Below are 20,180 nucleotides of genomic sequence, written 5' to 3'. Positions count from 1 at the left end.
CACTTTATATAAAGGAAAGTTTCTAGCCAGAAGGTTCTAGAAGTTCACCTATTTTTCCTCCATTTAACCATAAAACATTTTGTATCTCTGCTCTCACAGACAGATAATTAATCTCTGATACGTAAACTCTTTTCAATCTCATATCATGAGAGGTGTACATGTACATATCACAATTTTGTTTTCTCATATATAAAACTATCACAATAAAAACTTTCTGTAAACCTTAAATTTAGATGCTAGAAAACAATGTATTTCATTGTTTTGCAGACCTCAACGATTAATATGCAATAGTGAGAAAAGCAATGTTGAGAAAGTATCCACAATGTGTTTACAAACACTCTAAAGAGCAGTCCCAGTTTGTACACACCTTTGTTCCTGTCAAAGTCAGCATCACAGTTCCCATGGGCCAGGACAAGATTTTCATTCGTGGTAATTCCTTGAGGTTTTTTGTTTTCCTACACCAAAAGAAGCTAACTCGACTGTAACTAGAGACAATATAGTAATATAAAATCAAAGACGATATAGTCTTTATGTGTTTATCATGCAAACAATGAGAACATTTTTATTGTATTTTCACTTCTATTTTTTAAATATGCCAGCAGGACAGCAGTTATTTCATGTTTGCATTGTGTGCCTTTATATTTGGGTAAAAAAGTTACTTGCTGTTTCTGTCCTGTCGTTCAGAACCTAATGAGAAGCAGACTAACCTTGGAGATGTTAACATGCTCCTTCTGCTTAAAAGCTTTTTGCATGTAAAAAATTGGGGAGGAGTTATAAACATAGAGCATATTGTATGTAACAATTGTTTTTCTGACCACAAGAAAAGGAAAGTTTGGGGAAAGTTCTACTGAGAGAGCTCCTTTTGTGAAAGACTTGGTCATAAGACAATGGATTTAGCCTTGCCTGGAACAGCAGATGTGCTGTGATAAACTTAATAAGATTTCTGCACCTGAAAAAGTTTCCTAGTCCTTTTGTTCATCTATTTCCCTTGGTAGCTTTTTAAAAGAACTGTCAGTTGATTTTGCAGCTGAGAGTATTTTCAAAGTTGACAACACTGTTTATTGTCTCTGTGCAAAGAGAGTGAAATCAATTTCTCATGAGTATTTGAGCCCTGGGGTCAATGAACTGAATTTCGATTATGGAAATGACAAGTTACTTACACTTGTTGTCATTTAAGAAAAGCATTTCTTGTATTTCATTATTTTTTCGCATTTGGCATTCTGATCACTGCATTGATGTCCATGCAGTGCTCCACCCTAGACTACTAGAAATCTGGGCAGGAAGTTGTCACCTGTGTTATTTGGAAGCGTTCTTGTTTACAAAGTTGGATGCTAAACAGTGAGAAAATATCAGACCAAAGGGGATTAATTTGATGGCCTTTACATGGTTAAATAGTGGTTAGGACCTTTCCTGAAGTCCAGCATTTTTTAATATGCAGAATGTGATGTTCTGTCTTCAACCATAACATAGTAACAATACAGATTACTCATTTAGTGCAAATTGGCCTGCAAATGGGTACAAGTGACAAAGTAGTTTATGAAGCACCGATGTGGCATTGAAGGGAAGAGTCAAAGAGTATGAAGCTGTCAAAAAGACAATTATGAGACAGACAAACTATGAATCCTCTGCTCCTTCTGGGAAGCAGTTACTTCTCAGTAGGGTGACTCACACAACTAACTGCTCATCACTTGGAATTAATAGTCCAACCCAGAGCATGTACAATAAAGCAGGCCTTTTCTGATGGCCCTTCAATTGCTTAATTTGCATTTGTTTGGCACATATTGAAATATGTGTGCAAGTACTAAATGTTGTTACAGTGCATGAACAGAAATTAAGACTGAAGCTTCTATACATTCATCTATTCTTAGCTGGAAGTGAATAGCTATTTAATAAATTATTAATGACTGTGTCAAGTAAAAGACTCTGCTGCCTGACTGTTGGAGGAACCTTTTTTAGGGCCTCTTTTCTGTCCACTCCATGAATCTTGCATCCTTAGTTACATAGTGCTACAACTACTAGGAAGTGTTTTAAGTGTCCTTTGGGTGAGAATACATCCTAGGTAATATCTCCTTTCTTTCAGTGCAATGTAAAGGGTGGCCTGGAAATTTTCACTGTATGTACTGTGTTTAAAGAAAAATTAAAAATAATCAAATAGGGCTGACACTGCTTTTCTTTTTTAAAAGCTCCTCTGCATCTCTGTGAACTAAGCTTTAAGAAAGCTAAGTAAATCCCTTTGTAGGATTTAGTCAGGGAGAGGCCTCGTTCTTGGATCCTGTTCATGCCTGAAGTCAGACTTGGTGTTCAGTCAGTGCATTTAAGTTCCTGTGTGAACAGGTACTCATTAACTTTTCAGTAAAAAGAAAGATACCTTCAGGATCAGGCAGTACCTGAGTGGGGGTGCGTGCTTGCCATTTTTTATTGGATTCATTAATGCCTCCCATGTCCTAGTTTAGCCTCTCAAATTATTGGGTTCTTTTTCTTTGTCCTCTGATTCTGTTACTCAACTCCTTACTCCACAAGCTGTCTCACTGACTTCATGGGAAAGAGCAGAGCAACACTCCATGATTTCAGCTGTCCTGACTCAAGATTGAGGAAATAAGTACAAAAGCAGGGGAAACATGAATCCCTTCACTTCCCCCATAGATTCACTTCCATGTTATAGTTAGAAATATCTCTTGGCTAAGATAATGCATGTTCATTTTCCTTTTCTCCCTATTGTTGCAATGGTGCCATGCAATCCGCTGGGTGATGAGCCATGCAGGCCTTCCTGGATCTGCTGAGAAGAGTGCTCCCATATGTGGCTGCATGAGCTGTTACACTGAGATTAACCATTCCTGTTTTCTTTTATTGCCCCTCATACAAGACATTTAACGCTACCTAGATCAATAGACCTTTCTTCTATTATTTTCCAATTCTCTTTTTTAGTATTAGCATGGAGTGCTCTACTCACGATCTGATAAAAGACCATGTACAGTTACTGTTATTGTTGTTGTTACTATTAATAACAATAACAGTAACTTGTTTGAAGTGGTACCCATAACTCAATAGCTGTTTTCCAAGAACAAATAGCAGAGACAGTCCCTGACCTCACAGACCACGCTCTAAGACAACCAAACAAATAGTTCAGGAGGATGGCACAACAAAAAAGATGACTGCAGAAATCAACAGTTTTCATTAGTCAGCTTAGCAAAGAAGCATGGTGAGAGGAAATTTAAAAGTGGAATTGAAAGAAAATTTCTCATAAGCAAGGCCAGAGACAGGTGTTGTGTGTAGTAAGGCATGGAGGTGATTTGAAGGATTGCCAGAAAGGCAGAAACCAGTGGGAATATGATGTAGGTTTGTGAAGCCAAATGAGCAGTGCTCTTCTGGTGTTTCTTAAACCTAGAGCTTCTGAATCACTCTTTTGCCTGCAGTAGTGGGTAGAACAGCACTTATTTTATGCAAGAGAATGCTAAAGAATCATTGCTTATCACCATGTTTGTACTTGCTGTGATATTCCAGGTTATCCAAAGTAGAAATCACACCCAAGCGCAAGCCGTTCTACAGATGTTGGTTAATTTATTGGGAGACTTTTTCCATAAATGTTTCAGTGACTTATTTGGAAGCACTGCTGACAAGATGCTTGTGTGACAGATACAGCCCTCTTTTCTTCTGATGGGAGCATAGCACAAGCGGCCTCTCACTATCAAGTTTAGTAAATAGATGGTCTTCTGGAATACTTTGGTATGATGAGTGTTCTATTCAGACCAAGATTAGAATATTGCAGGGTCATTTAGCATCCATCTGTTACACTTTTAGCTGTCTGATTCAGTTGCACAGGGTGGTTCAAAACCCCTCTCCAAGCTTATGAATCAGGCTTTCAGAATGTGTTTATTACCTAGACCTCACAAGGGTTTGTGGCATGTCTCAACTTGAACCTTTAAAAAAAAATACAACATTCAAAATATATTCAATTAGTACTTTTTGTCTGTAGAGCAACTGCAATAGTTTTATGAGAAAATTAAAGCAAAATTCATTATGAAGGTAATTAGGAACTTCAGAATGTCCAGACTGCATTCAAAATAAATGATATTAATTTTGTTCATTGAGTTAGAATTAGTAAAACATTTGGAAATGTCTGTTCATTGAGATTATGAGAGTACTTGGTTGTGGGAGAGAGACATCTAACATCTTTCTCCAGCTTGGGCTGTGGAAAACGAGGGACATGTAACACAGGAAAAGCAAATGCTCAGTTGCCATCTGTGAAATGGAATGGATAAGACATAAGTTACTGTGCTAATAAGTGTGCCATTTGTGCAGCTTCCACAGACGACAGTGCAGCGGAGAAGAAAGGTGGAACGCTTCATGCCGGCTTAATTGTCGGCATTCTAGTCCTGGTCCTCATTGTGGCTGCCGCCGTCCTCGTGACCGTCTATATGTATCATCATCCAACGTCAGCAGCTAGTCTCTTCTTTATAGAGGTAAGATAAAAGTAACACGTGTCACTAGTCCTGTCACTTGGCTAGGATAATTGGGGTCTCCTGAATAGAACTTTCTTAACTAAATCTAGAAAGTATTCTTGTGTTCGTAGTGTAAGCTTTGAAGAAATGGACCTCTCCTAGCAGGTGATGCTGTTTGTTCTTAGCATGTTTGTCACTCAGCTTCTTCTTTAACTACCATTGCTATTATTTTTTTGTTGTTTTTTACACAGAACATAACAATAAAAGATAGATCTCAGATACCACTCCACCTCTTTCCTATCCTTCATTTTCCTCACAATAGCATTTTTCCATTAGCTTTCATGTGCACTGGCATTTTAATTCAGGACATATATTTTTTCTATTATTTTCCTGAGGAAAAATAAAATGTATGCATTCTTAATTCTCAAAACCAGCTGATTTAAAGTAAGTTTTTAGCTGGAAACCTGTGTTAGCTGTTTCATACATTCATTTGTAGAAATCTTTTAACATTTTGCCTCAGAGTGTGGAAAAGATTCTTTTCACCTAATTTTAACATCTAAATCTAATATCATCTCCCTTTGCTCTTTTTATTACTGTAGAAAGAAACAGACTCTTTTAGACCATGATTCATCTGACCTATTTGAGACATCTCCTTTAGGATTAGATAAATTACCAGTTTTCTCCCTCAAATACAGATAGCTACCTTAGGTGCAGACATCTACATTGCAGATATTGACATTTATTCAGCTCAACTCCACTGTACATGACAATATGAGAAAGGAACATTTTCCATAGGTGTTTGATTCTACAAAAAACTATGAATACCTACACCTGCTTGGGGTTTTTTCAACTCAGCAATGTTCCTCTGCCTTATGGTAAGCATAGAGATGCTAAACATGAAAGAAAACACTGTCTGTTCATAACCCCCACTTGCAGTAGTCCCTTACCTTCAAGAGCCTGGGCACTTTCTAATCGGCAATAGTGAAGACACAGAACCACTGGAAGAGTCATTAGGGACATATCTAGGGATTGCTTAGGTAAAGCCTGGACCAGGAAGTTACAGACATTCATTCTTAGTGACAGCACTGAGAATTGAAGTAAAACATGAACAGAATGATTCATCTTTAAAATCATCTTATAATAAATATACTGCTTAGATGCAATTGTAGTGTCAAAAATCAAAATGAATTGTTTATCAGTATTTCAGGCTCATGCAGTGTAACTGTGTTAACCATTGGGGAACAGCATCCATGTAATAAAATCAGGAGTTTTCTTTCATGTCTATGCGACATTTCAAGACAGTTCGCTATTGATGTAGACAAAAAAACCTCCACTGAAGAACTTGTACAAAACAGAAGGATTTGTCCCTTTCTTTTTTTCAGACACAGATTGAATTGCTATTCTTTCACACTAAGTAAAACAAGTTTCTTATCTGTTATGATGTGACTGAAAGGCTAAGTAACTGGCAACACCATTTTTTAAGAAGAGAAGAATGCCAGATTGAAACACACATATATTTTTTTATTTTTGTTCTCAGTGTAGTAGTGGCATGTTATTTTGTTCATTGATATCACACTCATCATGCAAACAGTGGTGCTTTAATCACTTTTGTTAAACCCATTCCACTGAATTTAAATTTTAGGTGACATTAATCAATCTATGCAGTAAAAACTAAAATGTTTTTAGCAAGTAATGGAGACTTAGAAAAAATAGAAAAACATAATCTTTCTGTTTAAATAAAGGAGAAATAATTGAATAAGGACAGGAGGAAGTAAATCAGTCAAAATCAAATTTATGCAAAATAAACTACATCCTCTTTTGGTTACTAGGAAAATTGTGATACCTGTGAAGAATCAGCCATTTAGCAAGAATTATAAAAAGTTCTAGCCATGAAGGGGTAGCCTTTCCCTATGAGTGGTAAATCCACCGATGCAGTGGTAAAATCACAAGGGGTGGAGAAAGGGATTAGTATTTCAGAACATTTCCACAAATTCCAAAACTTTAAAGCCGTTGTTGGTATCATGAGCATAGAACAGGATAAGGTAATCCATTCTGGAAATGAAATTTCTTTTAAGTTTAATCATTTAATTTCCAAAGGAAGAAAAATAGTTTGACCAATTCAAGAAATAAAGAGTTGAATATATTATTCTTATATTCATTTGATCTATAGGATGTACATGTTTCCAATATAGAGGAAAATGTATCTTCTCAGACTTGTGTTTTGAAACTGAAGTACAAAAAAAATAAGGCATAACTGTTATAAATAGGTCACTTCTATGAAAAAGCATTACTTGTATTTGTGCAATTAAAAAATATTTGAGTAAGCTGTTACAGTTAACGTGGTACCCCACATACCACAGCAGACAAGCTGCATTATTTATGGGAAATGAATGAAATGTGGATCTGATGTTACCATTCTGGGGAAAGAGCTCAAGAGGATTGCCATGGACTTGGTCATGAAATGAGAACAAGCACATAAATATTTCAGAAAATAATACAGTTTTGTATGACTCTCTTGATTAATAAAGCAGGTTGCACAATTAAAACAGGATATGACAGATGGACAGGCAGCTCCCTCATACGGTTGTCTAAAAAATTCCTAGTATACTGTAGTCTGCCATCAAGTTTTCTAGCCAAATCAAGATCTGCATCAGTTTATCTATCATCAGTAATAAATATAAATCTAAGGCTGGGCAAAATAAAGAATGGGGACCTGTCCCATTTATGCTTACTTTAAAAGAAGCTACTTTATACAGGCATCATATTGACATTAAACATAGCATTCATTCAAAACTGTAACACAACTAATAGAGAAACTTCTTTTTACATCTAAGATTCTAGGGTGCTGTCATGATCACGTAGATATAGCATCATTTTCAGTCAGATTCTGTTGGGTTTTTTAGGTTAAGGGCCACGTAAGGAATTTTGGGTGGATGTGTTTTATAGTCATGACTAGTTACTGAAAGAAAAGTATAATAAACTGATCTCATATCTGAGGCTTTAAGTCTTTCTCCCTTGTGTTCTCTGCAGATAGCACCCAATATTTACTTACCACCTCACTCAGATTTTCACATAGTTCATCTTGAATCCCATTCGTGATGCCCCTCATGTTTATCATGTAGTCCCTTTTCTCAGTGAGCTCCCCCAGATAAGGATAAATACACCCACACTTTGACTACACTGTTTAACTTTGCACTGATAAATGTAATCCCTTGTGACACCTCTGAGTGCCATCAAATGATATCCTGAGTGCACTAGTTGGTTTAAGTAAGTGAGAGACAAAAACCAAGAAAAATGCCATTTATTCCAAAAGCAACAATTGTCTTAGAACAGAGTAGCATTATTCTCTGATTTTTTTACCCCTAAAGTCTAAAGAAAACACTTTCTCTGGTGGTTTTGTTCATAGCTGTTGAGCACAATGCATATGTGCAGCCCTACCTGGAACAAAAATAGCTATTTTGAACAAACTGCGTGAGAAGTCTTGAATTTCAATGCTATTCCATTTGCCCACGATAGTATATCATTTTAAAAGAATACCATCCAAGTAGTTCAATATGTTTTAAAAAAAGTTCCCTTTTTCATTAAGTGTGTAGAAGATACAAATAAAAATGAAATGTTTTCTTGATTCTTCCAGCCCCCACACTATTCAACATGTGTTTCATTGTTTAAGTTGGACACTTCTCTGGTGACCTTAAGACGGAATGAATTATCAGCTTTTAAAGTTAAGGGAGTTCTAGTCAAAGTTCCAATGAGTGCAGGCTCTTTCTAAACGCTGAGAGTAAATGTTGACTAAAGATTAGTGTGCAGAGTGACACAAGAGATATTGTATGCTTTGGTCTTTTATTTATTTATGGTTATCCCTGTGGTATTTCCCATTCCTTGAATTTGATTTTGTTGCCAATAATTTCCCCTTTTGAATGCAGTTCCATACCTACTCTTACCTTGAGGAATCTTGTGTCTCTTGAGTATACCTTGAACTTCTTTGCACTGATTTTTGTAAAGTAGCATACGTGTCAAATAGTGCTCTTCATGTCTTTTTGAGCAAAGCAGAAGCTGATGTTAGAAATCTAGCTATAGCACATATAGCCTCACACTAGCTATTCCACAATTAAAAAGTAATTAATTTATTCACTAACCTATGTAGCGTACTTGCATTCAGGATTTGAGGTTTGGTGTCCAAGAAGCCAAGCATGATGACCCAACTCTAGTGGATTGCATGCCTGTGATATAGATCGTACCAAAAGTTATACAGATATCTGGAGCTGAACAGGGGTAAAGAAATTCCCAGCTGAGTCAGATGGATTTGCTCAAAATTCAGTGGATTGTGGGCCAAAGAGCAGCTTTAGTATTATTGATTTTACTTCTTCCCTTCTTTTTCTTTATGTTATTTTTTTTCTTACATTTTTAACCTTTATTGATTTGCATTTGTGTATGAACTTTGGCACTGAGAGCAATTAATGTCCAGGGAACATTTAGAAAATTGAAAAGCAAGGCATAAGGCAAACTGTCTTTTACTCAGATGTTTTTTGCCTGTTTGCAACCAGTTATCTGTGGACAGAACTGTTGACATGACACAAGAAGCTTTCATGTGCATGCTTTTTTTGTGTTTTTCTTACCTTCCTTACTTAAATGTTGGTCCAGAGTCCTTTTAATGTTTGAAACTTAGCTCAGCTGTCATCCCATTGCTCTGCCTTTGGGGAAACAGAGACAACATGATCTGGCCACAGCTGAGAAGACAGCAGAGGCCAATATGAAAGCAGAGAGTCAGACATTGCAATGTCTTTTCTCAGCTGGACACAGAGATACCATTGTCGAATGTGCTTATGTAAGGCTCGACAACAGCAGAATAAGATTATTCTATGGCAGTTCTCTGCGGGTAGGGGATTTTAAGAAGTCTAACATTGCAAATTGGGATCATCTTAACCTCAGGCAAAGAGCCTTTCTTTTGTATTGAGCTTATAGGTACAAAACCAAATCCAACTTATTAACACATGTAGACTCTGAAGCTGTAGAGATATGAGTGAATTCACAACCTGTGTATTTCATCATAGCGGCTGTGTATGTCTTAGTAGTAGTTAATATGTTACACGCCGAAGAGCAGTGTGGGTGTTTGTGGTTACAAATTATCATTCTTTTGAGTTAAGATCCCATTTTAAAGGTCACAGTCTTTGCATTCATGTTCTCACCCTCTCCGGAGGTTTTCCAGAGCTTTATTGTGCTGATTCGGCTCCTTAGAAACATGCATGTACACTCACACACACATATGCATATACCTATGACTTTTTTAGTCATTTTATTTACTTCATTTTGGATGTTTAAACTGAATAATTTCACAAATCTGTTTTTTCAAGTGGTCACACAGACAGTTGAACTGATGCTATGGAGCTAGAAGGTGACCTTGGGGAGAAAGAGACGGAGGAAGGAATGAGCAGCTGCAGATATTCAGCAAATAAAATAATAGTGCATGATCAGACCCTGGGGGATGCACCTTGACTCTTCCTGATTTAACTTGAATTATGTCTTTACTAGTAAATTAAATAAGCCTGGGACTGGTTTTTAGCATAAAGACCAACCAGCATGGAAGGGACTGCATTCCTGTCCCTTAACTCTGTCAGCCTCACAGTAAGGTGGTAGCGTGCAGACTATTAGTGTGGACTGAGGATGGCTCCCAATTCCTGAGCCCTAGCTGGGGTGGTCTGAGAAAGCACTAACTGTTGGGTATTTTTTTCTAACAGTTTTGCTGTATAGGTGGCATGCAGATCTAGCAGTAGATTTTCATCCAAAATGAAGTAGATTTTCTTTGGATTTTGACCTTGTTCTCATCCCTTGTCTGATTAGAGGAAGGAAATAAAAGGAGAAAATAGTCAAAAAAGCCAGAGACAGTTCTTGGTGTTCAGAGCTCAGGGAATTAATGGGCATTTCTGGCTCACTGTTCTACATCTCTGCTCATAGCAGCACAACACAAATAAGAGACATCATTTAACAGCCAGCCCTGTTCTCCATGCACCATTTCCAGGTTTTTGCATTAATGTCACAGATGCAGTGTACGTCTTCAAATAAATTAGAAATAAATAGGAGAGAGAGTAAAAAAGAAAGAAGGAAGTAAAAAAGAGGAGACAGAGTAAAAAAGAAAAGAAAGAGTCACATCCTCAGCTGGCTTAGACAGGTGATGAAGCTGATACAGCTCTGCTGATTTCTTTAGGGATATGGCCTGTTGTTTTTATTACATACACATTTTACAGGGGATTATGCTTTTAGTTGGAAAAGGGCTTGACATGGTCATCAATTTGTTTTTGTCCAGAAGTTTGGGCTGAATTGTGTTTCATGAAGATGATGATTAAAAAGAACAAGTATCATTTTTATCTTCTTTCAAACTCCCACAGCATCCTGGCATTTGGGGTATTGTCATTGATCTCACTGTCTTTGCCTTGTACTGATAGTAAAGTTATTTTTTCCAAAGCTTATCCAGCTCAGCAGGAACCAGCATCTCAGCAAGGGAAACCTATGTCAGCCACAAGGGAGAAGCTCTAAAATAAATAATCAACACTGACAATAAAAGTCAAAGGTGGGGAGGAAGGAGACATTCTGTTTCTCATCCGTCAGCAGCCAGCTACTTAGATGAACTTAAGACTGCAGAAACATTGTTATAACAAGAAGTGGTTTAAATCACAAAGAGATACTTTAAACAAGCGCTTCTACCAAAAAGAAAAATAAATGAAGCCGGTAAATGATCCTGCTGAATTTTAAGTCTGAAGCAATCTTTATTTCAGAACAGTTTCTTCAAAATATTAAATTAAAATGGTGCAGGCAATTGATCTTTTCTTATTCCTGGAAATACCTATCAGAAGTACAGTTTCAGATATTTGACGCCTCATGCATTTCTGACTGTGATTTGCCAAATAAATTGGGTGTTTCTAGGAGAGATTAAAGACTGATGCACAAATTATAACTGCCTAAACAATATTTCAGGTAACTTCGAGCACACAAACACATGTTATGGACAGCGTAATTGGTAACAAAAAGATCTTTTTGTCATGACAAAGCAGAAGGCCTGGATACCCAGATAGATGAGCAGTGGACAACAGTACTTAGACTAAAGGGTCTTCATGGTATCAAGTTAAACATATGATCGCTTAGTACTAGACCTTACTATAATTTTTTTCCCTTTTCTTAATCCATTTGAGTATGTCATTACAATTTTCCTGGGGTTTTGACAATTGATTTGGAATTTGGCTAGCTCTGTCTTTATATATTTCCAGTTAAGAGAGTTAAATAGGCCTTGTTGGCAAAATGTGGTTAAAGAGTACAGCTTTTAAATAGATTTAAATGTCTTTCTGCCCTTGAATTAGACAAAGAACTTGACATCAATGGAAATGTAAGACGCAATCTTCAGTACAAACAGTGAAACAGTCCTCTGAAAGTTTGAAAGATTTGAAATACAGGGAAATAATCAATAGATAGAGAAGACAAAGTTGCATCAGAGCATTCAGCCTAAAAAGTAGTCAATAACTTCAACTTTTGTGTAGTTTAGTGGGAAATCAAGTTTGCTAGGGAGCTCTGGAGAGTCTTTCAAGACTTTGAAAGATTGACCTTATGTGAATTCAAGTATTTGTACTCATGTAAACTCAGTTTGTAAAGAGAATCTGTGTGTGTCTTGGTGAAATCCATTGTTCAAGTGTACTGCTGGAGAGGAAGAAGGCTTGATCCATGCACAAGCACTCTGGGATTTTATGGTGGTTGAAATATACGAAGGAACTTTTGATAACCTTTTAGAAAATTCTCAGAAGGAAATGTGTGTGTGGCAGGGTTGGAAAGATGACAGAGGGGCAGATTTTTCATTATGTTTTCCATTCACTGCTCTTCTGACATTGCAGACCTGTACAGAATCATGCTCATTGCATTTTTCTGTACTGAATGAAGGATAGGATGAGTATGGGGTGGGGATAGTAGGGAATAGGATGTAAGAATATCAAATATGTAATACATGTTGCCAAGTTCCTTCTGTTCATTACTGATAAAAACTTGTCTTCGTGCAGATGTATGAAAGGAAATGTAAAAGCTTAGAATTACTGCAGCTAACAAAATATACATTATTACAATTGTTTTTAATGAATTAGCATGTCAGGTGAAAAGTGTTGACTGGCATAAATTTTAGAGATAGGGTATAATGTCAGACCAGAATCTCTCAAGAGCAGGGCATCAATCTTCAAATACCAGTATTTCAACAGAACTTTACACAACTGTCTGTCCTCCTCTAATTGATCTTGTATATTGCTTATCCCTTACAATTTATTTTTCTATGGCATCTACAAAGTAGATTTCATTTCTTTTTTATGTGTACTCAGTTTATTCTTTTCAAATATTTTTAAAATCCATTAAAAAATCTTGAACGGATTTTGTACCAGCTTCTTCACTGGAAATATGAATTGATCACTTCCTTTGTTTTCAAGATAATATTGATTTGAGACAGTGATTGGTTTCTAGTCTGTAAGTCAGTGTAGAAATACATAATCCTTACTGGATTTTACCTATTTACTAAACTGTAGCAAACTGTTTTATAGTTGCATCATTGGTGATCTGGTGGCTCATAATAGGTAGGAGCCTTGCTGACAGTAGAAAATAAATGGCTTCACTTTAAATGATCTCTGGACAGTTAATACAGGCCCATAACATAAAAACTGATGGGTCCTTTTCCCTTTCTTCTCTTTCAATATGATCAAGTTTACTAGAACTTCCACCAATACAGTTAAACACATACAGAAAGAACTGATCTATCTGAAACTCTCCTACAGTTTTCAACTTGAGCCATTTTTTTCTCTTTTTCTTAAGAAAGTTACTGTTCAGCAGGAAATAAGATGGTCTAAAGCTAGCAGCCTCAAAAAAATTATAGACTGTAGCACTGGAAACCATGTTCAGATCATACCAATTGAATTTTGTTCAGACAATATTCAATTAAGGGCTCTCACATATGTATCAAACTTTTTTTTTTTTTAATCATGTCTTAATGAGATCATACCATTTTGATAAATAAAAGACGCCCTGCGAGGCTCAAAATTCCCTCATGTTGAAAGATGTCAGAAGAAGAAACTGGTCAACCACGAGAACACACTTCGAGACCTTTCTGTGCAACAACAGTGAGAAGATACTCCAGTCATCACCCTTTAGCATTTATTCATAGGTAGAATCCCCTCCTTTTTTTTCTCAGTTGATAAATAATATCCATTCTGCCTCTACTGCAAGATTTACATAAAGAGACTTATTCTAGCCTTAGTATTGCTGTAGGAAGTCAAATGTACTGCACAGCCACAAACAGTGGTGTAGACAGACATGATGTGAGAAACATGAAAGGTAGATCTTACTTTCCAGGAATTATCCAACTGCTAGTTTCTTTCATTTTATCATATTGATCTTCAATAGGAACTAACTTTTTTTAAATGTGTATCATAAATTATTATTCTACATCCTGACATGTATCTTCTGCATCCTGGTCATGTAAGGTGACAAATGCTTTTCCCTCATCCTTATTTGATTAAAATAATGAACCCAAGGAAGCTTCAGTCCTATGAGAAAAACCCTAGTCCTACTTTCCTGATTTATAATACACTGAAAGGAAGCAGGAGTTACAACTCTCCAGCCACAGCTCAGAGGATTTCCTGTAAGAGTTCTAATTCCAGAGAAAGAAGAATATTTTTTCCTGTTAAATTGGATGATGAAACTAAGGAATTACTTAAAATACTCAGCTTGTTTCATTGTTGTTTGGGGTTTGGAGATGAGGTTGGGGGGCAGTGAGTGGGGAGAGTAGGTTTTTTTGTATCTTCTTATTACTCTGCTTCACAGAGAATAAAAGGGAGGAATGTGCTAGGCATTTCCTCAGCTGCTTCAGCAACTCAAGGAGCTTTGTACCTTCTGATAGCCAGTTACTTTTGGTTTTATCAATTAAAACTGTAATGTCTCTATAGCTTTTTTTGGGGTCAATACACAAGTCAATTAATTGATAGCTTGTCAGTGCTCTCTTTTAAGACTGGCAACCACCTGCATTACCCACATGCACACAAAGAAGCTGAAATTAAACAGATTCACTAGGAATGGAAAATTTCACCTCAGGCATGAAAGAGAAAACACAGAAAGGTGTAATTGTAATATTTGAAGATGACCTTCAAATCTGTTGGTTTATTTCTGGAACAACAGCTTATGTTTATATTGTATCACATGGTGTCATTAGAACTGATACACATCTGTTCCATATTTCATCATCTGGAAAGGTCAATTAAAAAAAGTAGCCCAAAACAGTAGATTTAGTTTCTAACAGCAACGTAGCAAGGAAGTAGTGACTAATCATGGGAACATCTTAAAATGAAATCAGGGAGCAACTTAATAGATTAAAAGTCAGCTCATCCTTATATGCTGCCATTTGAGACTGTTTCTAATTATTTTTTCCTAGTAGTTTTCCAGTGGTTTTTCATTTACTCTTTTCATTAGAGACCTCTTGGTCAAATTCTTTTCTCATTTATACCAGTGTGATTCTGGAATAAGTCCTTTACATTTAATTGAATTCTTTCTGATTTACTTTAGTGAGTCTGAGAACAGAATATGACCCTTTCTCTTTAGCAGTAACCACTGTCCTTCTTAATTTTGAAGCCACGCTGAATCAAGCTTAGGTAGAAAAAGGTTTCCAAAGTTTGAATAGTCTAAGTTTTCTTATTACGAAAAGACATCCATTAAAGAGGAGAGTGTTCTGCCTTCCTACTTGGAAGGAAGGTGTTGCGTTGAAAGGCCTGGGATTTTAAATTACCTGCCAAACAGAATTTAACTCTGGATGCCTCAAAAGTAACCGGATCCTGCGATGGGAGAAAAAGAAATCAGTTGCTTTTATATGTATCTTCCTAACGGCAATCACTGAGGAAGTCTTTGTGCTATACCCGCAGACAGCTGTGTGGTTAGTGGCTGCTGCCCTGCAGCACCATGAGTCCCAGCGTAATGTCATGGCTGTGGCTGTTCTGTGGTCCCCTGCACCACCCCTCAGCAGCATGAAATATTGTTAGTGATCAGAAGGCAATCAAAATGGGGTATTATGGGTACAGAAAATCAAATGCAATGTTGATTTTCAGAAGAAAGATCATAAAGTAAAATTGTTTAGATTTTGAACTGTCAATGAAATCACAGGATGTAACTCATTTTCACTGTTTGTCGTCTTGTTTTCCTGCAATGTTTCTACGTAGGTTGCTATATCTTCCAGTCCTCCTTCCAAGCAGATTGTAACTGTGGTCATTAAAGAAAAAGAAATATGTATCAGCATATTTGACAGATAAAATTTTCAATAGAGAATAATCATTTAGGAGAGCTTTTTCTGCTAACTGCCTTTAAGAAATAGTTTCCCTATTTTCCTGAAAGCTATGCCCTTTGACAGAATCTCAGCTTAGTCACCCAAAGTCTAAGCTTTCCAAGCTATTAATTAGTTTGAAAATACAGGATTTTTAAAGCAGTTTTCCTTCCCAGAGGCATCACAGTCATACAGGAATTGTTTCATCTGCCCTTGAGATCTGTTTCTTTTCTCTGTTTATTAGCTGTTTTTAAAGCAGGCACAAAAGATCCTAATGAAAATTGGTTAGGGCCTCCTAAGACCCTTGTATCCAAAGGTCGTAAGAGTTTAAATGAAATGATTGCTTCTATTTGAACCGTCAAAGCAAACTACTCAATTAGAAATTATGACATTTGAAGTAGAAAGTCATTATTTTGGCAGTTTTGCATAAGCATGCATAAATTTTGTTCTAAATAATTTTTAAAAGTACAGTTTCCATGGACTCTGCTACACATTCTCCCATGTTAGCAAATTCCTATGCAGAATTAGGAAGGAAGAGCAGTAGACAGATCTTTTAGGGGGTGGTGGATCAGCAGGTCTTTGTATGATGAAATTCACAGATCCACTGATTAACAGTTTTAGACAGGAGCTATTTTCGTTATCCTCATTCCTAGGACTTGTGGCAGTTATGTAGGTCCTTGAGAACAGCCGTCACCCACAAATTTAGAAAGAGGGATTATTTCCTCTAACTTTTGCTGCTGAACTGTGCTTTTCCATTCCTGTAACAACTACACAGAGTAGGTTTTAGCATGAGAGAGAGACCAAAATTACGGGGCATTGTTTTTTTTATTATTAATTTTATTACTAATTAATTGTTGTACCCTTCATATTATGAAAGTTTATTTTCTTGTTATTGTTGTTACAGCGACGTCCAAGCAGATGGCCAGCGATGAAATTCAGAAGAGGATCTGGACATCCTGCCTATGCTGAAGTGGAACCTGTTGGAGAAAAAGAAGGGTTCATCGTATCAGAGCAGTGCTAAAATTTCTAGAACAGAACACCAGTACTGGCCTACAGGTGTAAGACATTTACTTTGCCTCTCTTTAAAGAAAAGGAGCCCTAAGCTGCTGTAGCCTGATAGAAAGAAGATTTTGGATAAGCTTTGTCCAAGAAGAAAAACTATCTAAGATACCAGATTACCACTGCACAATAGTTTTTGTTAGTGGACTGAGACACGATGGTTCATGCAGAACACTTGTCAGTGGACACCCACGGTATCAGAACTATGGCACAAGTGCCATGTTATTGGCTTTAGGTATGGGGATGCACAGTAATCAAAAACATAATAAAGCTTTGGTGCACAAGGGTATTACCCTTTGCTTCAAGTGTTCTTCTCTGGTATCTCAAAGACTGAGTGACGGTCTGTACCCTTTCAGTGCAAAGAGCACTGATCAGTGTTCACAGGTGATTGAGAACAGTATCTCAATGCAGGTAAAGAAGAAAAATATGAATTTTCCAATACTTCTACAAGTGGATGTGAAATACACTCACTTTTCAATTCTAAATTAACCTGCCCACGTAATTGAGGGAATCACAATGTATATGCTTTCCAGGAGTAGTACAATGTTTCTTGTACGTTGCTGATTACTATCCTTCTAAATAACTCATGATATACAAATTGGTAAGAAACGAGGGCAACAGAGAATTTTCACAATGGTGAAATTATTTTATTTCATGGAACTTCACAATGAAATAGGACTGATTTTCAGTTTCAGTGTTCACTAAAAATTAATTATGAGGTTTGTTCCAAGGGATATCTTTCATTCTGAGCAGTAGGCTGAAGTAAAGGCAACAGATCCTTTTAGCTGCCAGAGATCTTATGGACCATTTCTTAGGCAATGTGATACAAAAAATAAGATTTTAAACAAATGGGTTTCTATCCTTTGCCATTTCATTGTGAGTCCTTACTGAGAAGCACCACAGACTGCAATGCACCCCTTCCAGAGATTCAGATACAAGTGTTATTGAACCCTGCTGATTCATACAGTGATTTTGTTTAATGCACATAGTAGTTGCATAAATATATATAAAAATATATTTTTTTTTATAGCTAACACAAGGCGGGCTCTTGTGACTGTTAAGACTGCATTTTTGTCATCCAGACAAAGGAAATGGATTGCATTACTGCATATTTCCACTGAGTTGTAAAATAATCCTTAATCTTAGAATATTTTTATGTTGTGTAGGGAAGGTGGTTGATGTAGTTGCAGTGCCATAACCTTTCTGCCTATTGGAACCACACTTTCTTTACTATTGACCCTTTCCCTCCCTGTTTAGGGAAAGACAAGACTATAAATTCACACCATCAAAAAGAGTTACTCCTTTCATGGAAGGGGTTAATATACACTGAGACCCAGATCTTCCATGAGGAGTAGAAACCTAAGTACTTTGATGATCTGGTCCTGAGCTATTAAAATATTAAATTCAGGTATTGTGTGTACTTTTCATCACAGTCGTTGACTATCAAATTTTTTACATACTGTACAAGGCACTTGAACCATTTTAAAGTGAGGTACACAACATTTGCAGTTTCGGATCTCAAGCAGTTAAGAAAAGTTGTAGATACCACCTTAATAGTACAGTTATTTACATTTCTTGTTGATGCTTGTATGGTCTAAATTTGATTACTTAATGCTGTTTAAAAAAAAAAAAAAAAAACAAACATGATTTTTACTTGCTATTTTGTTCAGTAAATAATACAATACTGTATTTTCTGTATTCTTTTATTCTGTGTAACACACTTCATCTGTTTTAAATCATCTAGTGTGAGATTGAAACTGTTCAAAATCTAACTGGTATTAATCTGAAGGTACTAACAAACACATTGTCTTGAAGCCTGGTGAAAGCCTGTGGCAAGTATTCGGTTAAATTTGTGTGGGTCTGCTCAGCCCCATTTCTAATAGGGTGTGATAAATTGCAGGCCGTTAATTCCAATAGCAATAACCAAATGTATGCACATATTTCTGGTGACACTCATTTTTATTAAATAAAAAGGTATCAGTGCACATCATTTAGACACATATTTGGTGTGCAATACTCATCATTAGTTTTTCTAGGAACCTTGGAAGTCACTAGCTAGGGTTCATGGGCCAAATGAAGCAATTGTAGAACCTCCATTTGAAGCATGCTGGAATCCTGTTTGAAATAATTTTTATTTCAGAGCACATCTTGGCAAATTATACTAAAAAATTTACAGAAATCTACGCAGTACTGCAATAAGTTCAAGGGATATTTCATATAAGTAAAGAAGATTTATATTATTATGGGTTTACAGGTCTGCACTTTGGCTGATTCACTCACGTTTTTCACGTTTTTGCCCATGTATGTAATACAGTGGAGCTGACAGAATGTTTGTAACGTGATTAGACAAACACTACAACAATTTTAAAATCTGATCTTTTGATTACTTTTGTTGCAAGGCCCTCTGGCACAGCTGAAGGATGTTTGTTAGTATTTGCAAACTAACTTAAATTTCTTACTACTTCATAAAATAATAGCAATTATTTTTTTCACTCTTTGTCCACCTTTCATAATTTGGTGGCAGATTTCAGTGGTCTATGGGGAGCATCACAGTGTACTTCTTTTGATTTTTGCCATGATGTTATATGCTATGGATCATAACATGATGAGTTGCTGGGTTTATTTAATAAGATTGATAGGCTTATGTCTGATAAGAACTGATATCTGAAGAGAAAACCTCCTGCATACTAATGGATGTATAGTGTCTCTTTGGTGTCTGCTTTGATATATTCTGTGGTATGTTCTATTTATCCCAGTAGGCAAAAGTTAATTAAGTAATCTGTTGCTGTTTTGTAATTCCATCTGGTTTTCTAATTTTTTAATAATTAAAATTGCCACATTAAAAATTATACAAATATTAATCTATAGGTGTGATGAAATATTGACATTAACTGAGAATCCTATTCTTATCATTTTATAAAGCACCAGGTTAATTGATCCAGACAAAAAAGTGTAATGTAACCACCTGTCAGAGATCCAGCTGAAATCTTATTCAACAATTTATAAAGAAATTTTCATGCAGGTCTCTGAAACAGTGGCATCACTAGCATTCCCACTGGTCCTTCATTTGAAAGTACTTCAGAATATTTCATTTGTTTAAATGCTTACTTACAGAGTCATTTATTCTAACAGTTATTTTAACTCTTAAACTTTCCTGTAAATTTGTGTATCTAATGCATGTAATGATTGCAAGATCTCCCAAAATTATAATTTCTTATTATTTTTCATTTTAGTGTTAAATGTTCCATAACACCTAATACTCTCAGTACTATGCTTCAGCTCATCCTGTTTCACAGAAAAAAAGGAAAATTTGAACTACAAGGATTCAAAATACATTACTTTTAAATCTCAGTAAGATGAAA

At 36.3% G+C, this 20,180-nt stretch overlaps 1 protein-coding gene across 1 annotated transcript in view; it reads left to right on the top strand.

The window, feature by feature from the left end:
* PLXDC2 (plexin domain containing 2) overlaps positions 1–19,679 on the top strand; it is a 279,813-nt gene extending 260,134 nt beyond the window's left edge. The window contains exons 13-14 of the mRNA XM_074834342.1: positions 4,300–4,460; positions 16,664–19,679. Of these exons, the coding sequence (XP_074690443.1) occupies positions 4,300–4,460; positions 16,664–16,780 (278 nt within the window). The 3' untranslated portion in view covers positions 16,781–19,679. The remainder of the gene's footprint in view (positions 1–4,299; positions 4,461–16,663) is intronic.
* Positions 19,680–20,180: the final 501 nt, after the last annotated feature.

This window comes from Strix aluco, chromosome 1 (genome assembly GCF_031877795.1).
Source record: "Strix aluco isolate bStrAlu1 chromosome 1, bStrAlu1.hap1, whole genome shotgun sequence".
Taxonomy (NCBI): domain Eukaryota; kingdom Metazoa; phylum Chordata; class Aves; order Strigiformes; family Strigidae; genus Strix; species Strix aluco.
Note: the sequence above shows the minus strand (reverse complement) of the source record. Positions and strands in the feature narration are given on the sequence as shown.